This window comes from Anomaloglossus baeobatrachus, chromosome 6 (assembly GCF_048569485.1).
Source record: "Anomaloglossus baeobatrachus isolate aAnoBae1 chromosome 6, aAnoBae1.hap1, whole genome shotgun sequence".
In the NCBI taxonomy this organism is placed as follows: domain Eukaryota; kingdom Metazoa; phylum Chordata; class Amphibia; order Anura; family Aromobatidae; genus Anomaloglossus; species Anomaloglossus baeobatrachus.
This window is the reverse complement of record NC_134358.1, coordinates 59214379-59241896: the sequence shown is the minus strand read 5'-3', so window position 1 is coordinate 59241896 and position 27518 is coordinate 59214379. Positions and strand designations below refer to the sequence as shown.

Below are 27518 nucleotides of genomic sequence, written 5' to 3'. Positions count from 1 at the left end.
TTGTCATCAGGAGAGCGGTGTATTATGGACCGTAGATGTCCTCACATAGACGGACACATGCTATCAAAAAGAACACATGAATATTATCAGCCAAATATACACTTAGGCGGCGGTAATCATCTCCCAGAACAGCCTACTCACTGTGGTCCCAGCCTCCCACGTGTATCAGAACGCTCAGCCGTATCCCACTTGTCTGGGTAAATGGATATTTAAAGCCGCCGCCACGGCGTGTGGCGTCACATCCGCCCATCAGTCACGTGCCCGGAAGGTACACACGCCTCCCGATGACGCATGCGAGTCAGCAGAGTGCAAGGTGGAACGCAAACCATTGCGCCTGCGCGGTCGCAAGTCTAGCGTTTCTATAAATCGCACCAACAACTTTTAGATAAACCCATCCTGATAAATGGATCTCAGATGCGAGGGAGATATCAACAAAAAGGATCTGCCAGGACAAACCAAGCACACTGCAAATAAACCGTCGCTGTGTATTCACCACACACAGCGGCAGAAAGTCCAACAGGGATATAGCATTTCGGAAAAAACAGGCAAGGAATATTCATATGGCAAATCAGAGAACCATCAGAAATTACCCTAAAAGAAATAAAGTGGTGAAAATACATTAAAAATATTAAAACAATTTTTATTTTAAACCCCTATTTTTTATTTTGGGAAGCAAAATATACTATTGGAACTAATCCACTTGACATAAGAGCCGAAATTAATGGGGCATGCATAAGGACCATGTTTTAAACAAAAAAAGGGGGTCAGCACAATAAAGGAAGGGCAATAAGAAAGCCATCCATGGACCCCGAGAAAAAGAAACACCACCACCAATCTCACTGTTAGTCTCAAAAACTTGACTAAATCCTACCTATCATGTGGGGGTCGGCACCCTAAAAGGTCGGTGGTTGGTGCCCCCACTCGGGCGGCGGCTATCCCTCCTAACATCTGTTCAAATACCTACACAAAGGGTGCAAAGGACAGTGTTTCATTGAGGCCCCGTGGTTTAACAGTGCCCAACCAATAAATCCACTTCGTTTCTTGTTTCAGTATACTTTTGTCCCAGTCCCCCCCCTCACTGCTAATGGTATAATATCAATCCCTTGAAATGAAATACATTTGGGATCCCCATTATGTTCATCATTAATATGTCGCGCCAGTGGGGTGTCATTTTTTAATCTGATGTCCCGAAGGTGCTCTCCCACTCTTCTTCTCAGTTCCCTCTTTGTCTTTCCGACATACTCTTTTTTACACCTACATGTGGCCTTATAGATCACTCCTTTTGATTTACAGTTAATGAAGGTTTTAATTTCATATTGTTTGTTCATTACATTAGAATAAAAATGTCTCCCAGTCTTAATAAAATTACAGGCTATTTTAATGTATTTTCACCACTTTATTTCTTTTAGGGTAATTTCTGATGGTTCTCTGATTTGCCATATGAATATTCCTTGCCTGTTTTTTCCGAAATGCTATATCCCTGTTGGACTTTCTGCCACTGTGTGTGGTGAATACACAGCAACGGTTTATTTGCAGTGTGCTTGGTTTGTCCTGGGAAATCCTTTTTGTTGATATCTCCCTCGCATCTGAGATCCATTTATCAGGATGGGTTTATCTAAAAGTTGTTGGTGCGATTTATAGAAACGCTAGACTTGCGCCCGCCAGGCGCAATGGTTTGCGTTCCACCTTGCACTCTGCTGACTCGCATGCGTCATCGGGAGGCGTGTGTACCTTCCGGGCACGTGACTGATGGGCGGATGTGACGTCACACGCCGTGGCGGCGGCTTTAAATATCCATTTACCCAGACAAGTGGGATACGGCTGAGCGTTCTGATACACGTGGGAGGCTGGGACCACAGTGAGTAGGCTGTTCTGGGAGATGATTACCGCCGCCTAAGTGTATATTTGGCTGATAATATTGATGTGTTCTTTTTGATAGCATGTGTCCGTCTATGTGAGGACATCTACGGTCCATAATACACCGCTCTCCTGATGACAAGGGAAACGCGTTGAGAGTGGAGCTTTGTTATGAGTCAGAAGCGGGCATAAGGTCTGGATCCTATGGAAATACCTGGTTAAAACCGGGGGATTCATGAAAAGGCCAACTTGTCTGACAGATAAACAGTGGTAATAAGAGGAACACCATCCCCAAGCAACGGCAGTATGGTGAGATTGTTCCTTACTTTTTTCCACATATATTTGGACTGAGTGAATTGCTACGCCACCCTCATTGTTGGGATGGGTGTTTCACATAAGTCATTTTGTGAGTGATTATCACTGTTTTACCAAGTGGTGTCGTGATATACCCTGGTGGGGGATTTACTTTGATATAAGGAGTGTACTTCTACCCTATACTATCAGTTTCCCCAATTGATGAATTGTGGTATATCAAAAAAACAATTTTGTTTATATGGGTTGTGTATGAGGGTGAACTCTGGATGCTATATCCTCGGAGAGTCTCCTATCCTCCCATACGCTGGCACATGCGGTGCTATTCGTCTTGTTTGTCTGTGTTATTTTAAAGAGGAATTTTTAAAGAGGTAATATTAAAAGGTACATTTTAGGCGTTATTATTTATTTGGTGGTATTGTGCTAAATTTAGATTTTATCAGATGCAAGAATTGACAGTGTTGAACAATCATCTCATAAACATGGGCAGATTAAAAACAGTGCAAATGATATTTTTCTTTAGGGAAAATGTCATTGGGGAAATCAAATGAGACATTTTTTTTCTACAATCTTCAAAGATTAAATTTTATCTTTGCCTGTAAACCCCCAATCTGGTTTTGTTATACATTGTAAAATTATATTCTGTTCACAAGAAAGTGAATATTGGTGGTACTTTACATTGACAGTGATAAAAAATGGCAAATATGCCATCTTTACTTGTAGCAATGCTATTAATCACAGCACTGATGATATATTTTCTTATGCACTAAATTAACATATATACTGTATTTTTTGTTTTATAAGATGCACTGGATTATAAGACGCACCCCAAATTTGTAGGGAAAAAAAAGGTAAAAAAATATGGGGTCCGTTTATAATCTGGTGTTGTCTTTCCAAGGAGGAGGGCCTGCAGAGGAGCGGGGGTCACAGGAGGCAGGGGAGGTACTGGAGTACTGCAAGTAGTATAGAGGAGGGCCCAGATACTCACTGCGGGTGCTGCTCTGTGCGGGGCTGGCAACGCGGGTACTGCTCTGTGCCGTGTCGCTCTGCTCTGTGCGGGGCCACCGCCGATGCTCTGCTCTTTGCGGGGCTGGTGTCACTCTGTTCTGTGTCTAGGGCCGGCGACGCCGCTCTACTCTGTGCGGGGCCGGTGTCGCTCTGCTCTGTACGGGGCTAGCAATGCCGCTCTGCTCTGTGCAAGGCTGGTGATGGAGCAGCCGAGCGCCGAGCAGAATGGAGCAGCCATGCACAGAGCAGCCAAGCAGGACGGAGCCCTCATTTTTCTCCCAAAGTTTTGGGAGGAAAAGTGCGTCTTATAATCCGAAAAATATGGTACATCCAAAATTCTTGGTGATAAAAAATATTTCCGTATATAGGGAACTGATAGTATTTGACAACATTAAATTAATGAATTAGATTCTTGAGGAATTTTGATAAAATAATAATGTTTCCAAAAGAATCAATTCTGATAAAATTCTATGTAAATGTTGTTCAAATATATTTTAAATAGGAAACATTAACATCTTTTATTGCTGTTATGAAAATGTTGGTGTTAATTAGGTTTTTACTTTAAAATTATATAATCAAAAATATATTATCTTATTATAGATGAATTTGAGAATACATAAGTATATTTGTAGTTAAATTAATAGATAATTATAGCAGTGCAAACAGTTTAGGTACATGTATAGGGTCCATATCATGATTCTAGTTTGTGGTGCTCTGCTCTCCTGCAGAACCGATGCGTGGTTTTGTATTATTTCCCGGTGGTCTAGTTATTCCTGGTCTTGGGCTCGGTGGGAGGGGTCTGCTCATTTGAGTTTCGATCTGGGTGACTGCTCTGCATTATTTTGGAGCTACTTCACTCGGAACGTTGCCAGTAAGAGTTCTTGTGTTGCAGAAGTTGTTGCTGACTCCTGTAAGTGATCGTCCTGATTTTGTCCCGCTACCTCATCTCTAGTTCCCTCCCCCACCTGTTTCTCTGACCCTGACTTGACTCCCTTACTTCCTGACCTTGGCTCCGCGCTCTCCCTTTGTACCTGACATGTTCTCCTGGCTTCAAGACCCCTGGCTTGTATCCTGACATCAGATCCACTCTCTCTCTATGTACCTGACATGTTCTCCTGGCTTCCATAACCCCGGTTTATATCTTGACCTTGCCTCCACTCTCTCCCTTTGTACAGACGAGAATTTCCGGCTCCTAACCTTTGGCTTGTTTAACTACTTCTTCAACTAGTGTTTGTAGTGACATCTAATGTTCTAACATCTCACTTCTCCTCTACTAATGCATCTAGCAACACCCAGTGTTAGAGCATCACAGTCTAATTCCATAGTAATATAAAAGGATAAAAAGAAAATATTCTGGCAGTCAAAACAAACACATATGCTTTATTTTGAATTCAGGAGAATTTTATATTTGTAGTTATATATATTTATATCAAACACAACTGTACTCAATTAATTTTCCAATATCTTTCTAGATTATTTATTACCCACTATTGTATTTGATAGGAGGAAAGCATACAGCCTTTTTTTTGATATATTAATATTAGAGATGATCAAATATGTTTCAGTGGAATTTAATTTTGCTTGAATGTCACAAATAACCACAATCATCAAAATGTAGATTTTTTTTTATTTATTTCTGCATGAATTCAGCAAGTTAGCTGCCTATAACTACAATTTTGTTGAAGCATCATCAGAAGGTTTAAAAATAACAAAACACTTAAATTCACCTTACTTCAAAGGCAATTCCTAGTCTCGCGGCGCTCCTGCTACCAATGGTGGAACATATTGGATGATTTTCGATCATATGACTAGACCAATATACAAATAAGTAAAGAGATATTTTATTTGTACATTAAAATATGGTTAATTAACCATGTTTGAACGTACAAATAAAATATCTCTTTTGCCCATGATGCACAAACAACGAGGGCGGGTGCAATCGCTAGCGACATCGCTAGTGATGTTGCAGCGTGTAAAGCGGCCTTAAGACTTGCCGTTCAGATGAATCCATGGATGGTTCTGCACATGCACGTGCAAGGTTAGGGTTCAAGTTTTCACATCATGATCATATGCTCGGTTATACAAAATTTTAAAGGGCCTCATTAGAGCTTGAAGTCTTGATCTAAAGTCAAAAGGCCACAGGATTCAGGATTCGTGGCCCTGATAAGAAGTAACAAGGGCCAGACAATTGGTGATGAGAAGCAATGGAGCCATAGAGGTGAGCTCCTAGGTGGGTATAATTTTTTGTTTAGTTTTTATATTTTAAATTTATTATGCTCTATGATCTGCAGTGATGCCAGAGTATAATAAAGAACATTTAATTGTGGTCAATAATTTCTTAAAAAAAATAGAATTTTGACCGATCTGCTCATTTCAAGTACAAATAGTATCTTACCTCTTGTGGTCGGGCATCCTATAGTCAGATTACTTTAACTGTAAATAACCCTTTCCTATTTATTACATGCAAGATTGCTTTTCCTCCACACATAGTAAAAGTTCCTTTGTAAAGTCATTGGAAAGAAAAAAACATGTGTCCTTTCTTTGTATTGGCCACGCATATTTTTATAAATGTAAATGACATCATCTTCAAGGCATCTTGTTTGTAAAATAAACAAGCACAACTTTTTGAATGTCTTTTTTAAACAAGCGATCTCACATCCCATGAAAACATCTTGTGGACAACCTTTGAGCTGACTCAAGGTTTTCAGTATCCCTTTTTACAATATAGAGCCCAAAACTCTATACAAGATGTGGACTTCCAAGGATTTTATAGAGGAGTAAAGGTGTTTATCTCTGTAGGCCGCTTTACATACAACGACATCGCTAACGAGATTTTGTTGGGGTCACGGAATTCGTGATGCACATCCAGCCACATTAGCGATGTTGTTGCGTGTGAAACGTACGAACGACCGCTAATGATCAAAAATACTCACCTTCTCGTTGATCGTAGACACATTGTTCTAATCTCAAATATCATTGCTGCTTTTGGACGCAGGTTGTTCGTTGTTCCTGAGGCAGCACACATCGCTATGTGTGACACCCCATTAATGATGAACAGCACCGTACCTGCGTCCAGCCAGCAACGAGGTGGGTGTCACTTTCGTTTGGCTGCTCTCCGCCCCTCCGCTTCTATTGGACGGATGCCGTGTGACGTCGCTGTGATGCCGCATGAACTGCCCCCTTAGAAAGGAGGCGGTTTGCCGGCCACAGCGACGTCGCTACGAAGGTAAGTATGTGTGACGGGGACTAACGATATTGTGCGCCACGGGCAGCGGGCAGGATGGTCCTGAACGATTTTTAGCGATCAGCAACTTCACAGCAGGGGCCAGGTCGCTGATGTGTTTCACACACTGCAATGTCGCTGGGGAGGTCGCTATTACGTCACAAAACCAGTGACGTTACAGCGATGTCGTTTGCGATGTTGCAGTGTGTAAAGCCACCTATATATAAACTAAAGCCAGTGCTATACTGGCGCTATCATGCTGATTCATACATGCCTTTACTTGTGAGATCAGATGTATGCTTTATGAAATATAGGCAAGGAAAATCTGTGAAATTCACTGGTACTTGATTGATAGGTGTTGCATAATATTTAATAGGTGGGTTGGGTTTTGCTAGTTATTCCCACACCTGTCTGCCTGTCTTTCCTCCCTCCTTCCTCTCCCTGCAATAACAGAGACAGGGTAGGAAGAACAGGCAGACTGACAGGGGCAGGAATAACTAGCAAAACCATGACCAACCTATTAGATATTCTGTAGCATCTATCAATCAAGTAACAGTGAATGTCACAGACTTTACTTGTCTGTATTTCAAAAACTATACATTTCGATCTCACAACTAAAGGTATGTATAGAATCAGCATGATAGTGCCAGTATAGCACTGGCTTTAGTTTATATATGAAAATCCTGGTAGTTTGTCCTCTTTAAGATATTTTACAATTTATAATATTTTAAAACACTTAGAACTGTAAAATCAAACAAACGTTTGCCTCAAACTTGTACTTTTAAGGTATATTTTTAGGAATATCAGATATTTCTTAGGATTAGAAAAATTGCAGTACAAATAAGAGGAAGCCTAGGGCACACTTGGCTGTTTATGTAACTCCCATAGTGTTTGCATGAACTGTCACCACACAATGTCAACAATCAATCTGTCCAAACTTCTCACTACTGTACAGTAGAGAGGGAGTTACCGCTTTATTTATAGCTCTTGATCATTGATTTTTCACAAGGCATATCAAGCCAATTCTCTGCAAAGCTTGAAAATATTAATCAATATTCTCATTTTTTTCTGTTCCATTGATTTCCTTGGCAAATGGATTCTAATATATGCAATATAGTACTGTTAAGATACTACAAAGAAATGTTTCTAAGGAATAGATGATTAGTTATAAATTTCTTATCCATCTACAGTACAGACCAAAAGTTTGGACACACCTTCTCATTCAGAGTTTTCTTTATTTTCATGACTCTAAAAATTGTAGATTCACATTGAAGACATCAAAACTATGAATGAAAACATGTGGAATGAAAGATTTAAAAAACTGTGAAACAACTGAAAATATGTCTTATATTCTAGGTTCTTCAAAGTAGCCACCTTTTGCTTTCATTACTACTTTGCACACTCTTGGCATTCTCTTGATGAGCTTCAAGAGGTAGTCACCAGAAATGGTCTTCCAACAGCCTTGAAGGAGTTCCCAGAGATGCTTAGCACTTGTTGGCCCTTTTGCCTTCACTCTGCGGTCCAGCTCACCCCAAACCATCTTGATTGGATTCAGGTCTGGTGACTGTGGAGGCCAGGTCATCTAGTGTAGCACCCCATCACTCTCCTTCTTAGTCAAATAGCCCTCTCATAGCCTGGAGGTGTGTTTGGGGTCATTGTCCTGTTGAAAAATAAATGATGGTCCAACTAAACGCAAACCGGATGGAATAGCACGCCACTGCAAGATGCTGTGGTAGCCATGCTGGTTTAGTATGCCTTCAATTTTGAATAAATCCCCAACAGTGTCACCAGCAAAGCACCCCCACACCGTCACACCTCCTCCTCCATGCTTCACGGTGGGGACCAGCCATGTAGAGTCCATCCGTTCACCGTTTCTATAAAGACAAGGTGGTTTGATCCAAAGATCTCAAATTTGGACTCATCAGACCAAAGCACAGATTTCCACTGGCCTAATTTCCATACCTTGTGTTCTTTAGCCAAAACAAGTCTCTTCTGTTTGTTGCCTGTCCTTAGCAGTGGTTTCCTAGCAGCTATTTTACCATGAAGGCCTGCTGCACAAAGTCTCCTCTTAACAGTTGTTCTAAAGATGAGAAGGTGTGTCCAAATGTTTGGTCTGTACTGTATATCCTTTAGCGAACTTCCAACTTTTATTTCATACTATTTAAAAAAACAGAGGTCTATCATATATTAATTTACACATTAGTAACTGACATCTCTCAAATCAAATGTTCCTTCATGATGATTATGTGCATTTCAATGCATCTTGAGTGTAATTGTTTGTCCTTATCCTTGCCTCATATATTAAAGATTTCAAACAAAGAAATGAACAAACACAGTTCTCTGTGTAAAATTGCTATAAAGCATCTAATTATACTTTAGAAGTCATAATGGAAATCATCAGGTCACAATAGACAGTAATTGTATCTATAGATGGAACTAATTAAATGTTTGATTAAATACTCTGATTTCTATTAAGTTACTCATAAAAAGAGCTCAACTATCCACTTCTACCTGAACATATTTCTAAAGAGAATAAATTGTCCTTTGTGTTTTTCTCTACATATTACCGTAGTTTGTATGGCTGTATAAAGAGTTTATGCCTTGAATCATTTTCATACTAAAAGTACTAAAAATAACCCCTTTTAATATTTAAGGCTGCTTTCACACTTGTGTTGTTTTGCATCAGTCGCAATCCATCGCCTTGAGGAATTACGGTATCCTGCAAAATATTTTGCAGAAATCCGTTTTTTCCCCAAAGACTTCTATTAGCGACGGATTGTGACTGTGATGGCCCTGCGTTGCATCCGCCGCGTGACGGATCAGTCATTTACTGACTGACCGTCAGGCAGTAGGAACGTACATTGTAACATTTTTTTGTGTGCGGCAGATCGGTTTTTTACTGAGAGCATCCGCACAGTAAAAAACCATGATGGACTGAAAATTCAGTTTCAGCAGCAGGAACGATTAGCTGATCGCCCGGCTGCCGGCTTTTGTGAACGATCAGCTGATCATTCACAAAAGCCAGCCGCCGGGTGATAAGCTGATCATTCACAAAAGCCGGCCGCCGGGCGATCAGCTAATCATTCACAAAAGCCGTCCGCCAGGCGATCAGCTGATCGCTCACAAAAGCCGGCCACCGGCAATGAAATCAGACCTAAGCCAATCAGACATGGAATGACTATCCTAAAGCCTGCTTTACACGCTGCAATTAATCGTGCATTTGCGATCGAACCCTCCCCCATCGTTTGTGTTGCACGGGCAATTTGTTGCCCATGTCGCACAATGTCATAACCCAATGTCATACGTAATTACCTTCCAAACGACCTCGCTGTGGGTGGCAAACATCCACTTCCTGAAGGGGGAGGGACATTCAGCGTCACATCGACGTCACACAGCGGCCGGCCAATAGAAGCGGAGGGGCGGAGATGAGCGGGATGTAACATCCCGCCCACCTCCTTACCTTCAGCAGGTACGCAGGTAAGCTGCAGTTCATCGTTCCCGGGCTGTCACATGGAGCGCTGTGTGCTGCCTCGGGAACAATGAACAACCGGCGCGCAGAAGGAAGTTCGATTTTTTGAAAATGAGCAACGTGTCAACGAGCAACGATAAAGTGAGTATTTTTGCTCGTTCACAGTCGCTCGTAGCTGTCAGACGCTACAATATGTCAAACAATGACGGATGTGCGTCACTTACGACGTGACCCCGACGACATCTCACCCGATATATCGTAGCGTGTAAAGCCCGCTTTAGGATATGCCATCAATGTTAAAATAGTGGAAAAATCCTTAAAATTTACTTGTTAGCATTGCAAGGTAAGTAGATGTGTATCTCCACTTGGATCCTGCACACTATGCTTTGGGAAAACCTCCCCCCCAATTTAGGATTTGATATCCAAATACCTCAAATTATTTTTTATTGTAAATTTATATTTGTATGCCTGCTAACTAGAATGACAGATATGACGTTTTCACCTCCAATTTGGGATTTGATATCCAAATACCTACATTTTTTATTGTAAATCTATATTTGGATGCCTGCTAAATGTAGAGTGACATTTATGACATTTTCACCTTTTCCCTTGCAGAACTTTATTATGTACAGTCATGGCCAAAAGTTTTGAGAATGCTACAAATATTAATTTTTACAAAGTCTACTGCTTAAGTTTTTCTAATGGCAATTTGCATATACTCCAGAATGTCATAAAGAGTGATCAGCTTAACAGCAATTACTTGCAAAGTCAATATTGGCTAAGAAAATGAACTTTAACCCCCAAAATACATTTCAACATCATTGCATTCCTGCCTTAAAAGGAGCAGCTAACATTGTTTTAGTGATTGTTCTATTAACACAGGTGTGGGTGTTAATGAGGACAGGGCTGGCGATCAATCAGTCATGATTAAGTAAGAATGACACCACTAGACACTTTAAAAGGAGGCTGGTGCTTGGTATCATTGTTTCTCTTCAGTTAACCATGGTTATCTCTAAAGAAACACGTGCAGCCATCATTGCTCTGCACAAATATGGCCTAACAGGGAAGAGTATCGCAGCTAAAAAGATTGCACCTCAGTTAACAATTTATCGCATCATCAAGAACTTCAAGGAGAGAGCTTCCATTGTTGCCAAAAAGGCTCCAGGGCACCCAAGAAGGACCAGCAAATGCCAGGACCGTATCTTAAAACTGTTTCAGCTGCGGGATCGGACTACCAGCAGTCCCAAGCTAGCTCAGCAATGGCAGCAGGCTGGTTTGAGTGCTTCTGCACGCACTGTGAGGCGGAGGCTGCTTGAGCAAGGCCTGGTTTCAAGGAGGGCAGCAAATAAGCCACTTCTCTCCAGAAAAAACATCAGGGACCGACTGCTATTCTGCAAAAGGTACAGGGAGTGGACTGCTGAGGACTGGGGTAAAGTCAGTTTCTCAGATGAATCCCCTTTTCGATTATTTGGGACATCTGGAAAACAGCTTATTAGGAGAAGAGGTGAGCGCTACCACCAGTCTTGTCTCATGCCAACTGTTAAGCATCCTGAAACGATTCATGTGTGGGGTTGCTTCTCAGCCAAGGGAATCGGCTCACTCACAGTCTTGCCTAAAAACACAGCCATGAATAAAGAATGGTTCCAGAATGTCCTCCAAGAGCAACTTCTCCCAACTGTCCAAGAGCAGTTTGGCGCCCAACAATGCCTTTTCCAGCATGATGGAGCACCTTGCCATAAAGCAAAGGTGATCACTAAATGGCTCATGGGACAAAACATAGAGATTTTGGGTCCATGGCCTGGAAACTCCCCAGATCTTAATCCCATTGAGAACTTGTGAGCAATCATCAAGAGACGGGTGGACAAACAAAAACCAACAAATTCTGGCAAAATGCAAGCATTGCTTATGCAAGAATGGACAGCTATCAGTCAGGATTTGGTCCAGAAGTTGATTGAGAGCATGCCAGGGAGAATTGCAGAGGTCCTGAAGAAGAAGGGTCAACACTGCAAATATTCACTTGCTGCATTAACTCATTCTAACTGTCAATATAACCTTTTGATACTCATAATATGATTGCAATTATATTTCTGTATGTGATGTAAACATCAGACAAACACAATTAAAAACTAGAGGGCAACAGATCATGTGAAAATATAATTTTGGTGTCATTCTCAAAACTATTGGCCATGACTGTAGGATATCATTGTATTTACAAACCCTTTTTAGGACCTTCTTTTGTCTTTTAACTCTTCCATTGGTCATCTCTTTGTGAACAACCAATACACTTCATGTGATCTAAGCGTTGATTATATGTTTATGAAGAATTGGTTCTTTGATATTAAATATAATAATAATAATAATAATAATAATCTTTATTTCTATAGCGCCAACATATTCCGTAGCGCTTTACAATTCAGGAGGATCATATACAAACAAGTAACAGTTATAGAAATACAATATTTAGAGGGAAAAAAATACAACCCTGCTCGTGAGAGCTTACAATCTACAATGAGATGGGGGAGAGGCAAGGTTCAAGTGCTTATTTACAATGACAATCCAACCATCTCACGGAAATGGGGCTGGATAATGGTTTCCTGGACCAGTGGGCCCGAGCCTTGAGATGCCTTTGGGTGCCATGGAGTTTGATGTGGAGTTATGTTGTGAGAGGTTGTAGAGGGACTATGTGAATCGAATCTGATTAGGGATTAAATATTGACACAAGATATGTATTGGATATGTAAATTATTTCCTATTAAACCCATGGGACGTTTTTCTGTATCATGTTATTTTCCTGTAATTTTTATCACATGTTTTTTAAATGTCTTTTTGATATTTAATAAAGAAAAAAATAAATTTGGATAATATGAGAAAAAGTCTTTTTAGATATCAGATTACATGATATATTGGTTTGTTGGCAAATATACAGTATAACTCATTGTGTTCTTTAAAATCATAGGATTTTGTATGCGAAGTGGTAGTACTAATGACTGACAGCTGCCTTTGCATGCACATTTTAACCCCTTCACCCGAGGACGATTTTCCGTTTTTCAGGGGAGTTTTTTGGCTCCCCTTCTTCCAAGAGCCGTACCTATTTTATTTTTCCATCAATATTGCAATATGAGGGCTTGTTTTTTCCGGGATGAGATGTACTTTTAAATGAAACCATACGTTTTACACTACAGTGTACTGAAAAACAGCAAAAAAAAATCAAGTGTGGAAAAATTGCAAAAAAAAAAGTGCAATTGCATGTTTGTTTTTGGAATATTTTATTCACCATGTTCACTATTTGGCGTTTGGAGACACCAAATATGTATAGGTTTACTTTTATCTAAGGGATTAAAAAAAAATCAGAAGTTTGTCCATAAAAAAGTGGCACACTTTTTTTTGCCATTTTCCACGACCCATAGTGTTCTCTTTTTTCGGATTTATGGTTCAGTGATGGCTTATTTTTTTGCATCTCGGGCTGACATTTTTAATAATACTACTTTTCCACAGATGCTACATGTTGATCGCCTGTTATTGCATTTTGCAAAAAATTTGCGGTGACGAAAAAACGTAATTTTGGCATTTGGAATTTTTTCTGCTACGCCATTTACCAATCAGATCAATTGATTTTGTATTTTCATAGATCGGGTATTTCTGAATGTGGCAATACCAAATATGTGTGTATTGACATTTTTTAACCTTTTTATTTTCAATAAAAAAGGGCAAAAGGGCGGTGATTTGAACTTTTAGGTTTTTTTTATTTTTTCTTTTTTTAAAACCTTTTTTTTACTTTTTTATTTTACTAGTCCCTTAGGGGATGATAAGTATCAGCAGTCTGATCGCTCTTTCATTTGTGTTGCTGACAGCTACACAGCTCAGATCACCAAAAATGATCATTTCTTGTAACAGCTGCTGTTCTGCTAGCTGTTACAGGAAATGAGTCATGATAGCTACAGGAGTCATCACATGACTCCGTGCTACCATGGCTACCATCGGCTTCCCATGATCACATCCTGGGACTTCAGACGGTGGCAGGTAAGTGTGCATTACCTGCTGCGAGCATTTAAATCACGCTGTCACATTTTGACAGCTCTATTTAAGGGTTTAACAGGCATGGGTGAATTGCGGATCCACCTGCACCTGTGAGGCACACATATCAGCTGTTCAAATCAAATGACATGTGCAGGAATCACTGCCGGCTCACCGCAGTAGCCGAAGGTAATTACCTCTTGATGATTTAGGATGTACCAGTACGTCTTCGATCATTAAGGGGTTAAATGGGATGACCTTCACTCTCTGAATAGGACTGCTCACTGGATTTAAATGCAGATAAACACCTGGGATATCAAGAAATAAAAAGCAAGTAGTACTGAAATTTTTTTAACAAAAATATACATCAATGTCATCAACACTTCAAGCTTTATCACACCCTACCGTCAGATCAGGTTCCCTTTAGGCCTCTGCCACACTCACGTGTAAAAAACGTACGTTTGGTGTAGTCCGTTTTTTGTGTCCGTGTTCCGTATTTGCAGTCCGTTTTTCCCCTCCGTGTGGTGTCCGTATGCATATCGTGTGTCATACGTGTGTACGTGTGTGCGTTTTCCTGTGCGTGAAATACGTCAGTGTGTGTTCCGTGTGCAGTCCGTTTTTTGTGCGTGTTTCACATGTTTCACACATTGAGATAATGGTGATTACTTGGAATTAAATGACACATAGGTGTATGTGATTAGGACATAAATATAAGTTAACTATAAGCTCTTTCCTGCTTGTATTATGTCTTGGAGCACCTATGTGTTGAGACAAAATTGTGGCAATGCCATTATCCACGGAGGCCTTAGTGTTTTTATGTTGGATTATATCTCGTCGTTTTGGCGTTAGACGGCACATGTTGCATTATGATAATGTAAGAAGAACCAGATTGTGGGTGCATCCACTAATGATGATGCGGCCTATGCATGGTCATTTCCATACTTTATTTTTTGAGTTACGGAATTTCCCAGATAAGTTTTTTTCATACTGCCGGTTGTCAGTTGAGAGTTTTGATTACTTACTAAATATTTTACGACCTCATTTGCAACATCAGGACACTTGGATGCGGCTTTCCATTTCCCCAGAGGAGAGATTTATGGTGACTCTGAGGTAATATATGTGTTTTTTTTGTAATTTGTGTAAATGTGTTATTTTTCACAGTGAAATGTGTAATTGATCCTTATTGATGTAATCTCATTTTTGATTCAATGTTTGTGTTTTCTTATGATTGTTTTGATTTTAAAAAAATAGTGTTAATTGTAAATCATTCTTTGTCTTGTTTTCATAGATTCTTGGCGACTGGTCAATCTTTTAGTGCTTTACATTTTGATTTTTTGTTGGGGAGATCAACCATTGCCGTTATAGTACGTCACACATGCGACATGATATGGCAACATTTAAAAGAACAAATGATGCCTCAGCCAAACAGAGAAGATTGGTTGAAAATCTCTAAGGGCTTCAAGGACTCTGTTGACTTTCCTAACTGCATAGGAGCTTTGGATGGCAAGCATTTCAGAGTTAAAAAGCCACCAAACTCTGGGTCACGTTATTTCAATTTTCATAAGTTTTTTTCCGTTGTTATTTTGGCATTGGTTGACACAGAATACCGATTTATTTATGCAGACATTGGGGCCTATGGTAGTGCCTCAGATGCCCGTATTTTCCGTTCATCCAGATTAGCCCAACGCCTGCAAGAAAATTCATTATTGATCCCCCCTCCAGTTGCCCTACCTGGTACATCTGGACCGTTGGCACCATATGTGATGGTAGCAGATGCAGGATTTGCATTATCCAAACATGTTATGCGACCATATCCAAGGAGATCCATTGATGACAGGAAACAGTACTTTAATAATCGGCTAACTAAAGCAAGACGTTATGTGGAGTGTGCATTTGGTATTTTAGCTAACAAATGGCGCATTTATCAGACAACGATTCAGTTGCAGCCAACCTTTGTCACATCTGTACTCAAGGCTACCATTGTGCTTCACAATTACTGTCGGATACATGAAGGAGGAACTTATGTGGATGATGAATTTCAGATCAACCATGTTGTTCATCCCACAGGTGAACCTATGTCTCATAATTCCGTGACATCTGGTTTACAAATTAGAAATTTATTTACTGATTACTTTAATTGTTTTGATGATAATAATAATAGTGATGATTGTTAAGATTGTGATGGTTTTTTGTTGAAAAAAATATCAAATTATTTTATTATAGGTACTTGGTTAATTTTTCTCAACATCTCTGAGCTTAAATCAAACAAGTATTAAAGGGGAAATGCGTTATTCAGAAACTGACATTTCTGTTAGCAACATGGTTTTCTGAATGTTGTATGTATGTGTATGTACATTTCTGTGTTAATATCATGTTTTAGGAAACTTATTTGTAACTTACAACATTAATAATGTTCATCGTCTATTGAAAAAATGCTATATTATTATTAAATATCCAAACAAAACATGCTTTTTTTCTTCAAAAACATAATCTTTTATTACGAATAAGCATATTAATCCATAAATTAAGGATGTTATTTTTTCACATCCACATTAAAAATGTACATATTGTTCATTTTGTGTTAAATTTTGCAAAACGAAAATTTTAATGCTAATCTTCATAACATACAAAATATACTTTACATACAAGAGTCATTGTAAAGAAAATGTGTGCATTGCTTACAATGTTCAAAAATGTCGGCCAATTAAGTTGCTATCATGTTGGACATTGACATAGACCAAAAAAATCAAAGCTGTGTTTTCAGAATATTATAACTAATCTAACCATCAAATTGGTTGGGTAAAACTGTGTTAATACATTTCCAAACATAAAGGCCATAAAACATATATGTGATCCGTCACTAAGTATAATCACACATGTTTTTAAAATCTTTTCAACTCTGAGTTTGCACATTTTTGGAAATCCCTCTTTTTTAACATTTTGACACATTCATCAGATTTGTTGTTTGATTGTTAAGATTAGCAAAAATGTGCATCACAAGTCAACAAGATCTTCTAGTGAAGTAACCTGAGTGTTGCTGAGTATGTTGTTTTGTGTGGCCTCAGAAATGGTATTTTCAGGAATGGAAACAGTTGTTTGCTGAACAACATTCCTATTACTAGCTACAGTAGTGTGTGGAACAGTCTGTTGCATGCTGGTTTGTCCCAACACATTGCCTGTGGTTGAGTAGACCTGTGGTTCTACATGGGTAACTGGGTATTGTGTGTGTGTATGTTGTTGACCTTGAGGATAGTTGACTGATGTTTGTAAGTGTGGTGTAGGTAACATAGTTGAGATTGGATAATGAGGCATCATGAATGATTGTGGGTATGTTGAACCTGGAAACAAATTAGGTAAACCACCAATATTTGTGGGTTGAGTAAAGTAACTAGTAGTTTGAGTTGGTTGTAAATTCATATAGTTCAAGGGTTGCTGAGAGGTAGCACTTTGTACTGTGCTTAAGGCACCAGTATTGGTTGCAACATACCCTTGTCTAATTGGTGTTGGGAATAACGTACTTGAAGCCATTGAAGGTTGTCCAGATTGTTGTAATAGTGGATTATTGACTATTACAGTTGGCATTGTTGTTTGTGTTGAAATTGTGTTTTGATTGTCTGTTGTGTTTGGGACTGTATGTTGTTGCATAATGGTACGCCAATTTTCTATGGCCTCATACACTCTCACTGGTTCCTGTTCTGCCTGACTAGCTGACAGTAGGGTCAGCATAGCAGCTCTTACACGTTCCTGTCTATCTGAAGGAATTTTGGTTAAGCTAGTTGATAAAGAGCGACAAAAACGCTCGGCATCTGTTTCTGGAATTAAAGTGTTCATTATGTGAATAATGCGTGTGTCAATTATTTCCGGTAAGGATCTCATTTCCTCAGGTCTGCGGATTCTTCTTGCACGTAGAGGTTGTGGTGCAAAACGTGGAAGTACATTTGTTTGTGTTGATTGTGTAGCTGGTGTGGTTGTTTGTTGCGTTGATGAGCCTTGGGTGTTGGTTTGTGCACTCTCTGTCCCACCCTCATGTGATTCAGTTGCTGCATCTTGTTGAGTCTCAGGAATTTCAATGTCTTCTCTGGCAGGTTCTTGTTCTGATGCTGAGGTGGCTGTAGCAGAGGGACCTGCTGTTGGTTCATCATCAGATTCGTCAAGATTATCCTCCGTTCTATAAGAAATGTAAAAACATATTACAATCTTAACATTTATGTTTGTCCAATTTTCTTCAGGGGTTTTTTTTTTTTTTATTTTTCAAAAAAAAAAAAAAACTTACTGTGTAACTTCTAAGATGGGTGCTAGGAAGCTTATTTGTTCATAGTAGACATATCTGCGTTTGCGGCCTTGGCTGGATGAGGATGGCATAGGGTTGTACTCCCTTCGGTACTGATCACGGGCTGAACGCCAACGCCTTTTTACCAAGTCAACTGGGGAAAATTAACAAATATGTCACTTGCAACATTCTCCATAAATCTGCACACATTAATTTAAATAATGTTTGCGAAATTTAATATACTATTTAACACAATTATGTTGGTCAAATACTTAGGATGAAATATAATTTATTTAGATATTCTTCATTCAAAAACATGTTTAGACATTCACACAAAACCAAATAATATTTCTGAATAATTATATTTTAAGTCATTGTCATCTATATTTAAATTATAATTCGGTGTTTTTGCAATGACATTTGGCTAAAAATTACTCGAAATATTATTTGATACATGTAGGTAATGATATTGACATGTCATTTTAATCAATTATTTTTTGAAAAAATAAAAAAAAATTATTTTCAAGTGTGATACTAAATTTTGACTAATCCAACAGGGATTTTTAAAACACATGACAGTTTAATCAGTTAATTAAGTAAATTCATGAGGAATTCCAAGTCAGATTACAAATTTTAGTATACTTCGATTTTTTACACTGATGAAAGTTTGGTGATACTATGAAAAAAGTGTACAGGAACTCAATATATTGAGTAGTACATACACCAAATCTTCTCATAGGATTTTACACTAAAAGACAACATAACTATGCCAAAACAATCACAGTTTGAAAGTATGATTAAATCCAAATATAGATATTAAATTAAAAAATATAAAAAAATACAAAAACTTACCATATTTAGCACGCTTTGCAGGAGAACATCTAGACCATGCATTATTGGGGTACACTTCCTCAGCTACTTGATTCCAATGGCGATCAACTGTCAGTCGGTCATGGTAACCATCTACACGTGTATCCCATAATGGTGGGTGAGTCTCGACAGCTGTTATAAGTTTCTCCGTGTCCACCCGTGGTGCCATTATTATATTTCGAAGACGAAAGTTTGCTCAAAATAGATCTTGCAATACACAGAACTCCAACTTCTTGCTTGCTCACTCCTTCTGCAAATGCACAGTTAGTTTTGTGCAAGAAAATATGTTAGCAACGCCACCTGAAAGTATTTCAGAGTGTAACAAACTTTCTAATTAAAACACGGACACGGACCACACGGATAGCATACGGAGGCCATCCGTATCACGTACGTGTAAACACGGACCCATAGGATTTAATGGATCCGTGAGGACGTGATGCCGGTGGAAAACGGACATGTCAGCGCTTTTTCGACACGCACAAACGTACGCACGGAACGGACACACGCTCCGTGCGCAAACACTGACGTGAGGCTTTTTACATTACAAATAGTATGTCAACATCAGCACGTGTCTCCGGTACGTGCAAAAAATGCCAAAAACGTACCGGAGGCACGGATGTGTGGCACAGGCCTTAAAGAGTTATTTTAGAAAATGTCTTTATTTAGTCATTCTTCCCAGGATAGGTGATAAATCTATGATCAATAAAAGTGCAATCACTAGGAACCCCATAATCACTGATCCTAAAGGCTGCTTTACACGCAGTGACATCGCTAGCGATGTCGCTCGTGAAAGCACCCGCCCCTGTCATTTGTGCCTCATGGGCAAATCGCTGCCCGTGGCGTACAAAATCGCTATTACTCGTCACACATACCTTCTTAGCGACGTCGCTGTGGCCGGCGAACAGCCTCTTTTCTAAGGGGGCGGTTCATGCGGCATCACAGCGAAGTCAAATGGCAAGAGTCCAATAGAAGCGGAGGAGTGGAGAGCAGCCACATGAAAGTCACACCCACCTCTTTGCCTGGGGTGTCACACGTAGCGATGTATGCTTCCTCAGGAACGACGAACAACCTGCGTCCAAAATCAGCAACGACATTTGGGAAATGCACGCATGTCAACAATCAACAATTTGTTGAGTATTTTGCATTGTTAGCAGTCGCTCGTACGTGTCACACACAATGACGTCAATAACAAGGCCGGATGTGTGTCACGATTTCCGTGACCCCAACGGTATCTCGTTAGCGATGTCGTTGCTTGTAAAGCCCCCTTAAGTCCCTTGTTCTTTTTCACGGCAAAGATTTTTTGACACATTTGTTTAATCATTAGATATAACAAATATTACTCACAAAAATACAAAAATTGTACTTCAGAAATTCAGAAAATGAGTTTATACTAAATAGGATTTGTGATTTTGAAGGAGGTGTATCATATAATAAAATATTAAGAATTAAAGGAATGTTATAATGGCTATTTAATAACATTTTAAGCTATACTGCATCTTTTATGTTTATAATAGCACTAGAAATAATTGACAAAATAATTTAAAAGTATCACTATATTTAAGGCCGGCGTTACACGAGATGATTTATTGTGCGATCGCATCAACGATCACACCCAATTCCGTCGTTTGTGCGTCACGGGCAATTCATTGCCCGTGTCGCACAAAGTCGTTAAAGCCCCATCACACGTACTTACCTCCCATGATCTCGCTGTGGGCGGCGAACATCCTCTTCCTGAAGGGGGAAGGACGTTCGGAGTCACAGCGATGTCACACAGCCGTCGGCCAATAGAAGCTGAGAGGCGGGGATGAGGCGGACGTAACATCCCGCCCACCTCCTTCCCTCCGCATTACTGGCGGGACGCAGTTAAGCTGCAGTTCATCGTTCCCGGGGTGTCACACAGAGCGATGCGTGCTGCCTCGGGAACAATGAACAACCGGAGCACAGAAGAACGTTCGATTTTTTGAAAATGAGCGGCGTGTCAACAAGCAACGATAAGGTGAGTATTTTGGCACGATTACAGTCGCTCGTAGCTGTCACACGCTACGATATGTCAAACAATGCCGGATGCGCGTCACTTACGACGTGACTCCGACGACATATCGTTAGATATATCGTAGCGTGTAACGTGTCGTTAAAGCATTGGCAATATATATATTAGTGTATAGTATAAAACGTTTGCCTATGCATCAATAACTTTAACTTGTGAATTTTTAAAAGGCATGTTCAATAAAGATAAGTGGACTCTTATTTATAAGATTAGTACAAACAATATGACACACAATCATTATTGGCTTTAGTAAAGGTTAAAGCCATTTTAATTGAAATTAGTACATTTTATGCACTAACATTTGCATTGTCAATTAAAAAGAAATCAAAATAGTATATTAAAACAATGCAGGCAATGATGAAAAAAATATATTAGCATATATTATTTCATGATTAATATAGAAATAAAATATGTCAATGCCAAAAAACCACACAACGTGACCAAATAGTAAACTACTATTACATATACTTCATATTGATTTTACAGCTAGAAATATCCAAATATATTATAACTATTTTAAAGTAATTGTGACATTAAATTAAAGAAATGTTTCATAGACTGAAATTTAGTTGTGCAACAATAATGTCTGCTACCATTTAACATTTTTTTTAAAAATGCTAGAGGGAATAGCCATAAGGGAGGTATGCACTACCTCGCTGTGCTGTCTGAATAACAGGGGTATTTGTATATTGTATAAAAGATGGGATGATTGAGAGTTATATGTTAGACATATGTCTATAGACTAGTATACAAGTGCATCTCAATAAATTAGAATATCATCAAAAACTTAATTTATTTCAGTAATTCAATATAAAAATGGAAACATATATTATATAGAGTTTTAATAGAGTGATCTATTTCAAGTGCTTATTTCTGTTAATGTTGCTGATATGGCTTACAGCCAATGAAACCCCAAAAGTCATTATCTCAGAAAATTAGATTAATGACCACAAAACACCTGTAAAGGCTTCCTAAGCATATAATATGGTCCCTTAGCATGGTTCAGTAGGCTTCACAATCATGGGGAAGACTACTGATTTGACAGATGTCCAGAAGACATTTATTGACACACTCCACAAGGAGGGTAAGTCACAAATGTCATTGTTAATGAAGCTGGCTGCTCAGAGTGGTGTATCCAAGCATATTAATGGAAAGTTGAGTGGAAGGAAAAAGTGTGGTCGAAAAAGGTGCACAAGCAACCGGGATAACCGCAGCCTTGAGAGGATTGTTAAGAAAAGGCCATTCAAAAATTTGGGGAAGATTCACAAGGAGTGGACTGCTGCTGGAGTCAGTGCTTCAAGAGCCACCACACACAGACGTATCCAGGACATGGGCTACAAGTGTCACATTCCTTGTGTGAAGCCACTCATTACCAATAGACAATGCTAGAAGTGTTTTACCTGGGCCAAGGAGAAAAAGAACTGGACTGTTGCTCAGTGGTTCAAAGGGTTGGTTTCAGTTGAAAGTAAAGTTTTCATTTAATTTTTAAATCAATGTCCCCAAGTCTGAAGAAAGAGTGGAAAGGCCACAATCCAAGCTGCTGGAGGTCTAGTGTGAAGTTTCCACAATCAGTGATGGTTTGGGGAGCCATATAATTTGCTGGTTTACGCCAAAGTCAGTGCAGTCGTCTACATGGAAATTTTAGAGCACTTTATGCTTCCCTCTGCCGACAAGCTTTTTGGAGATGGAAATTTCATTTTAAAGCAGGACTTGGCACCTGTTCACCCTGCCAAAAGTAGCAATACCTGCTTTAATAACCACAGGATCACTGCGCTTGATTGGCCAGCAAATTCGCCTGACCTAATAGAGAATCTATGGGGTATTGTCAATAGGATGACGAGAGACACCAGACCCAGCAATGCAGATGAGCTGAAGGCTGCTATCAAAGCAACCTGGGCTTCCAGAACCCCTCAGCAGTGCCATAGGCTGATCGCCTCCATGCCACGCCGCATTGATGCAGTAATTCATGCAAAAGGAGACCTGACCAAGTATTGAGCCATTTACTGTACAGTCTTTTCAGTAGGCGCCAACATTTCTATGCTTGAAATAATTTTTTCAGTTGCTCTCATACAATATTCTAATTTTCTGAGATAATGACTTTTGGGTTTTCATTTTCTGTAAGCCATAATCATCATCATTAACAGAAATAAACACTTGAAATAAATCCCTCTGTGTGTAATGACTCTATATAATATATAAGAATATATCCCTCTGTGTGTAATGACTCTATATACTCTTTGTTCCAAATTTATATAGAGGTGTGACCATCATTGTAATCCTGCCTGTGATAATATGAATACTCTTTAAAATAAGGGGACATCATAACGTATTTGTTTGAAAAAAGCTCACTGGTGCTGATAAACATGGTGTAATAGCTGCATTGGAACATTGACGTAGCACTATTGCATTAAATTTATTTATTTTTATTTTTATTTATTTTATTTATTATTATTTTTATTTTTATTGCAGCAGCATTGCACAGTGGTAAACAGCCTGTGCTTTGTGTAAGATTTATTGCCTTGAACTACAAAACTGTAAACAGGAATTGTATATGTTCCATATTCTGCTGGAAAGAACAAGCTGTATGATAGGAAAGCCCAGAAGATTTCGTGTCCACAGTCTGCCTATAGCTAAAGCAATGCATCATAGTTATGTAGATTGGCAGCAGTGACAGGAAATACTGTGTAGTTCTTACAGAAATACAAATTCAGATAAAGAAGATTGCAGAGAATTGGGAAACTGACCGATAGACTATGAAATCTGCCTCCTGAATAAAAAGAAACGGGATTATTTATTAGCGGAACGAAAACAGTTATGTAATGTAAAGAAATAAAACCTTGCAAACCAAACTGTGCTATGGGAACAGGTGCCAACCCCTGTGTAGATGTAAAAATGACAAATATGCTATTAGCAAAACTCAGTTTTTGTTGTCTAAAATTGAGGGTTTTTTTGGCCCTGGGCATCTCAGATAAGTACTGCGAGTGGACAGTTTGGAATTCCAATTTGCCAGCTTTGTAAAATTTTCCCATGAGTTTTAATTTGAAAGTTTCTTTTTATGCTCTTTTAGGCTATGTGCGCACGTTGCATTTTTTTGTGATCATAAAGATGCAGCGTTTTTTGGCATTTTTGGCCTAAAAAAGTGCAGAAAAATGCACCCACGGTAAAAACGCATCTTAAAAAAACTCATGCGTTTTTGTGCTTTTTTGTGTGTTTTTTGCTGTGTTTTGCTGCGTTTTTGTTCCAGCGTTTTTCCGAATCATTGCATGGATGAAAAACGTTGACAAAACACAGAAATAATTGACATGTTTCTTTTTTTTTTAATCATAAAAACGCAGCCAAACAAAACTGCACTGTGTGGACAACAAAAATGAAATCTCATAGACTTTGCTGGAGAAAGAAGTGCATGTCATTTTGAGGCCTAAAATGCACCCAAAAAAACGTGCAAAAATGCGTTAAAAAAATGCAGCGTGCGCACATACCCTTAAGACCCCAGAGCATAATAAATGTAAGATAGGAAAAAACAAAAAAACTAAAATATTATTTCTCCAGCTGTTTTTTTGCTCACTGACAGCCATTCAGTCATCTTCTTTCTGTTATTGTGCACCAGAACTTCATGCTCTTCAGTAAAGGACAGAATTTCAGAATTTCTAGTCCTGGCACTTCTCAGTGTAAAGTAGTTGTGCATATGGTGACATTACGATATGGCAACTTTACAATTCACAGTGGCCCAAGGCCTGGTCCCTGATAGAAGTTCTGGCCTACAAAGAAGGGGATGTTGATACGGTGCATGATATTAAAACGAAGAGGCTTGGATGATTGCTTTAAGCAGTGAACAGCAAGGCAATCAGAGACTTGAGCAGTCAATTGAGTTTTAGGGTATTTTTGTATATTTTGCTATTATTTGCCAGGCGTAAATGGCTCAAGTAAATGGTGGACAGGAATATATTACTCCTAGAATCGTGTGTCAAATCACAAAAAGTGTTCTAATTTGTATAGAACGCAAATTTCAGGAATTGTTTTTGTGGCGCCCTGGACTAGCCAGGTCGTCACAGGTAACACACACGCACCCCCACCCCCACTAGACAGTACCATTAGCTAAACACAAAACCCTTGTTGCCTCCCTCCAGGGTCTGATGTCCACACCAGGTGGGGTGGAGCCAAGTGGTTGGCCCCGCCCACCAAGGAGTTCACAGGCCTGGAGGCGGGAAAAGTAGGCAGTTCAGTTTAAGAGTGGAGGAGGGAAGGAGAGATTTGTCTTGGAGGTTGAAGTGAGAGGAGTAAAGTGGAGAGTGTCTGGGTTTGTGGCCCAGGCACTGACAACAAGGTTGGCAGACGGTGGTAACCGCCTGCAGGAGTGGAGGATCGACGCGGAACCGTAGGACCGGGGTCGGGCGGTGGCCTGCCGGTACCGACCGGGGAGCGAAGTGAAGCCAGCACACACAAGCAGGGCCATCGGACCCCGACTGGGCTTGGAGTCGCCGTCAACAGTCAAATCCAAGTGTGACAGGAACCCCAGGGGTTTCCTAACAGCCAAAGACCCGTTAGAAGGCAACCGCCAACACCATGAGAGTATACAGCTACTGCCTAAGGCTAGAGACCCAAGGGCCAGCGCTTGTGGGCAAACGGGCTCCTCCGGCATCCATACACCGGGGAGCGGACTACCGCTGGGGACCCATTGTAGTCAAAACAGTACACAAAGGTGCAGGGAAAGACAGCCGCCATCACCTGTCCAGGGAGAGACACTGCAGCCGGCTGCAGGACCCGTCCATCCAGCCGTTTGGTTTACCGAGGACTTTGTGCATCTCTTGCTGAGTGAGTACACCCGTGCCATCCGGCACTGCGCCGCGCTGTCCCTGCGACCCTGCACCTCACCGACCCTGCCTCCCTGTCACACCACTGGGCCCCGGGACCACCAACCCCTACCCACGGAGGGGGAAAACAACATCCCAGCTGCTCCCTACCATCGCTCCCGGGATCCCCGTCACTAGCAGCAGTGGTGCCCATCTTCACCACAACCCGTGGGTGGCGTCACGGACTCAATCCCCCAAACCAACCACCCTTTTCACTCACGGGAGAGGAACACCGCTCGAGTCCCGGGATCCGGCCCACCGCTCGAAACACCGAGCAGCAGCCGCAGCAGCGCCGGACCCGAGTGTTAGCGAGCGCAGCGTCCCCTCTGCCTGTGACATTTTCTTAAACATAATCCTCTTGATATTGGTTTTGCTCAGTCAACGCAGAGCCAAGGCAAGTTGCTATCAACTAGGTACAGGTCATGGGAGGAGTTAATTCCATTCTGCCTCGTTCCAGAGAGCAGGCCACTATATCCTGGTGCTGCAACACTGGAACATCGCCAGTATAGTTTTTGCTTGGCAGCATGTGTGTCTGGCTCTCCTGAATGTACCTTGATCCATACTGCTTCCCTGCTACCTTATCCTGACTTGAGTCCTCTTTGTATCATTCGTCCATCCCTGTTCCCTGGCTTCTCAATCCTGCTCGTAGTCTTCCCCATCCTGTCTGTCTTACCCTGGTTCCGACCTATGACTCTTCCTCTCTGCATCATACTCTGATCTCCTGACTCGGACCTGTATTTTGGCTTTTGACCTTGGCTCCGGTTTTCCCTCTTGTAGTTTACGTGACCTCTCATTTTCTGACCCCTTGGCTTCTTCCTGACTGCAATTTGCTCTCTCCTTTGCAATTGACAAGACCTCCTGTTGCAGACCCAGCTTGTTGACTACTCCTTTGCCCTCTAGTGGGCTTGTCTGCACACTGAAGCTACACCTCTAGCTAGCTTCAGTGCTCCCATAGTACAACATGACACTCCACATATTGATCTGCTCATCTCTAATGATAACATAACTGTGTATTCTATGCTAAAGAATATCAATTAATTGGGTTTTGGTCATAAAGCACATTTATCACTAATGTCACAGAATGCTTAATTTCTGCAACTATCGTAAGGAGTTTGAACAGAGTGATGATGCTTCATTGAAAAAAATCCATAAGACTGAAAGACATAGCCAAAACATCTTTTTTAGAAATCACCAGTGGTTCGAGAGATGGGGCCTTCACAATAATTCTTTAAAACCTACACTCTAATTATACATTTCATTATGATTAAAGTTGAATGTGTTTAATCGATTTTAATAAATAAACATCTTAACCCACAGTGTATAAGTATGAGAGCAACTTTTCCCTGATATACAGTGCTTCGGAAGGATAACACCTAAAAAAGAAACAGCTTTCCATTGAGTTTAAAGGGGTTGTCCACTACTAGGACAACCACTTCTTATTTCACATGCTTCCCCCAGGTAAAATAAAACAAATCTTATGCTCAGGTCCTGTGCCAGTGCGGTACAAGTGGTGCTGGTGCTCACATTCCTGGGGCTAATGTGAGGTTTTGATGTCAAGCACCAATCATTGCCGGTTTCTGTCTTCACACCTTCTGAGC

General features: G+C 40.2%; 2 protein-coding genes across 8 annotated transcripts in view; both read right to left on the bottom strand.

The window, feature by feature from the left end:
- Positions 1 to 27518, bottom strand: part of CSMD3 (CUB and Sushi multiple domains 3) — a 2007504-nt gene that overhangs the window by 1212339 nt on the left and 767647 nt on the right. The window lies entirely within an intron of this gene.
- Positions 7446 to 26714, bottom strand: LOC142243747 (uncharacterized). The gene is made up of 4 exons (XM_075315953.1): positions 26594 to 26714; positions 18157 to 18307; positions 17076 to 18051; positions 7446 to 7499 (listed from the first exon to the last, which is right to left on the bottom strand). The coding sequence occupies exons 1-4, from the start codon at positions 26712 to 26714 to the stop codon at positions 7446 to 7448; spliced, it is 1302 nt and encodes a 433-aa protein (XP_075172068.1).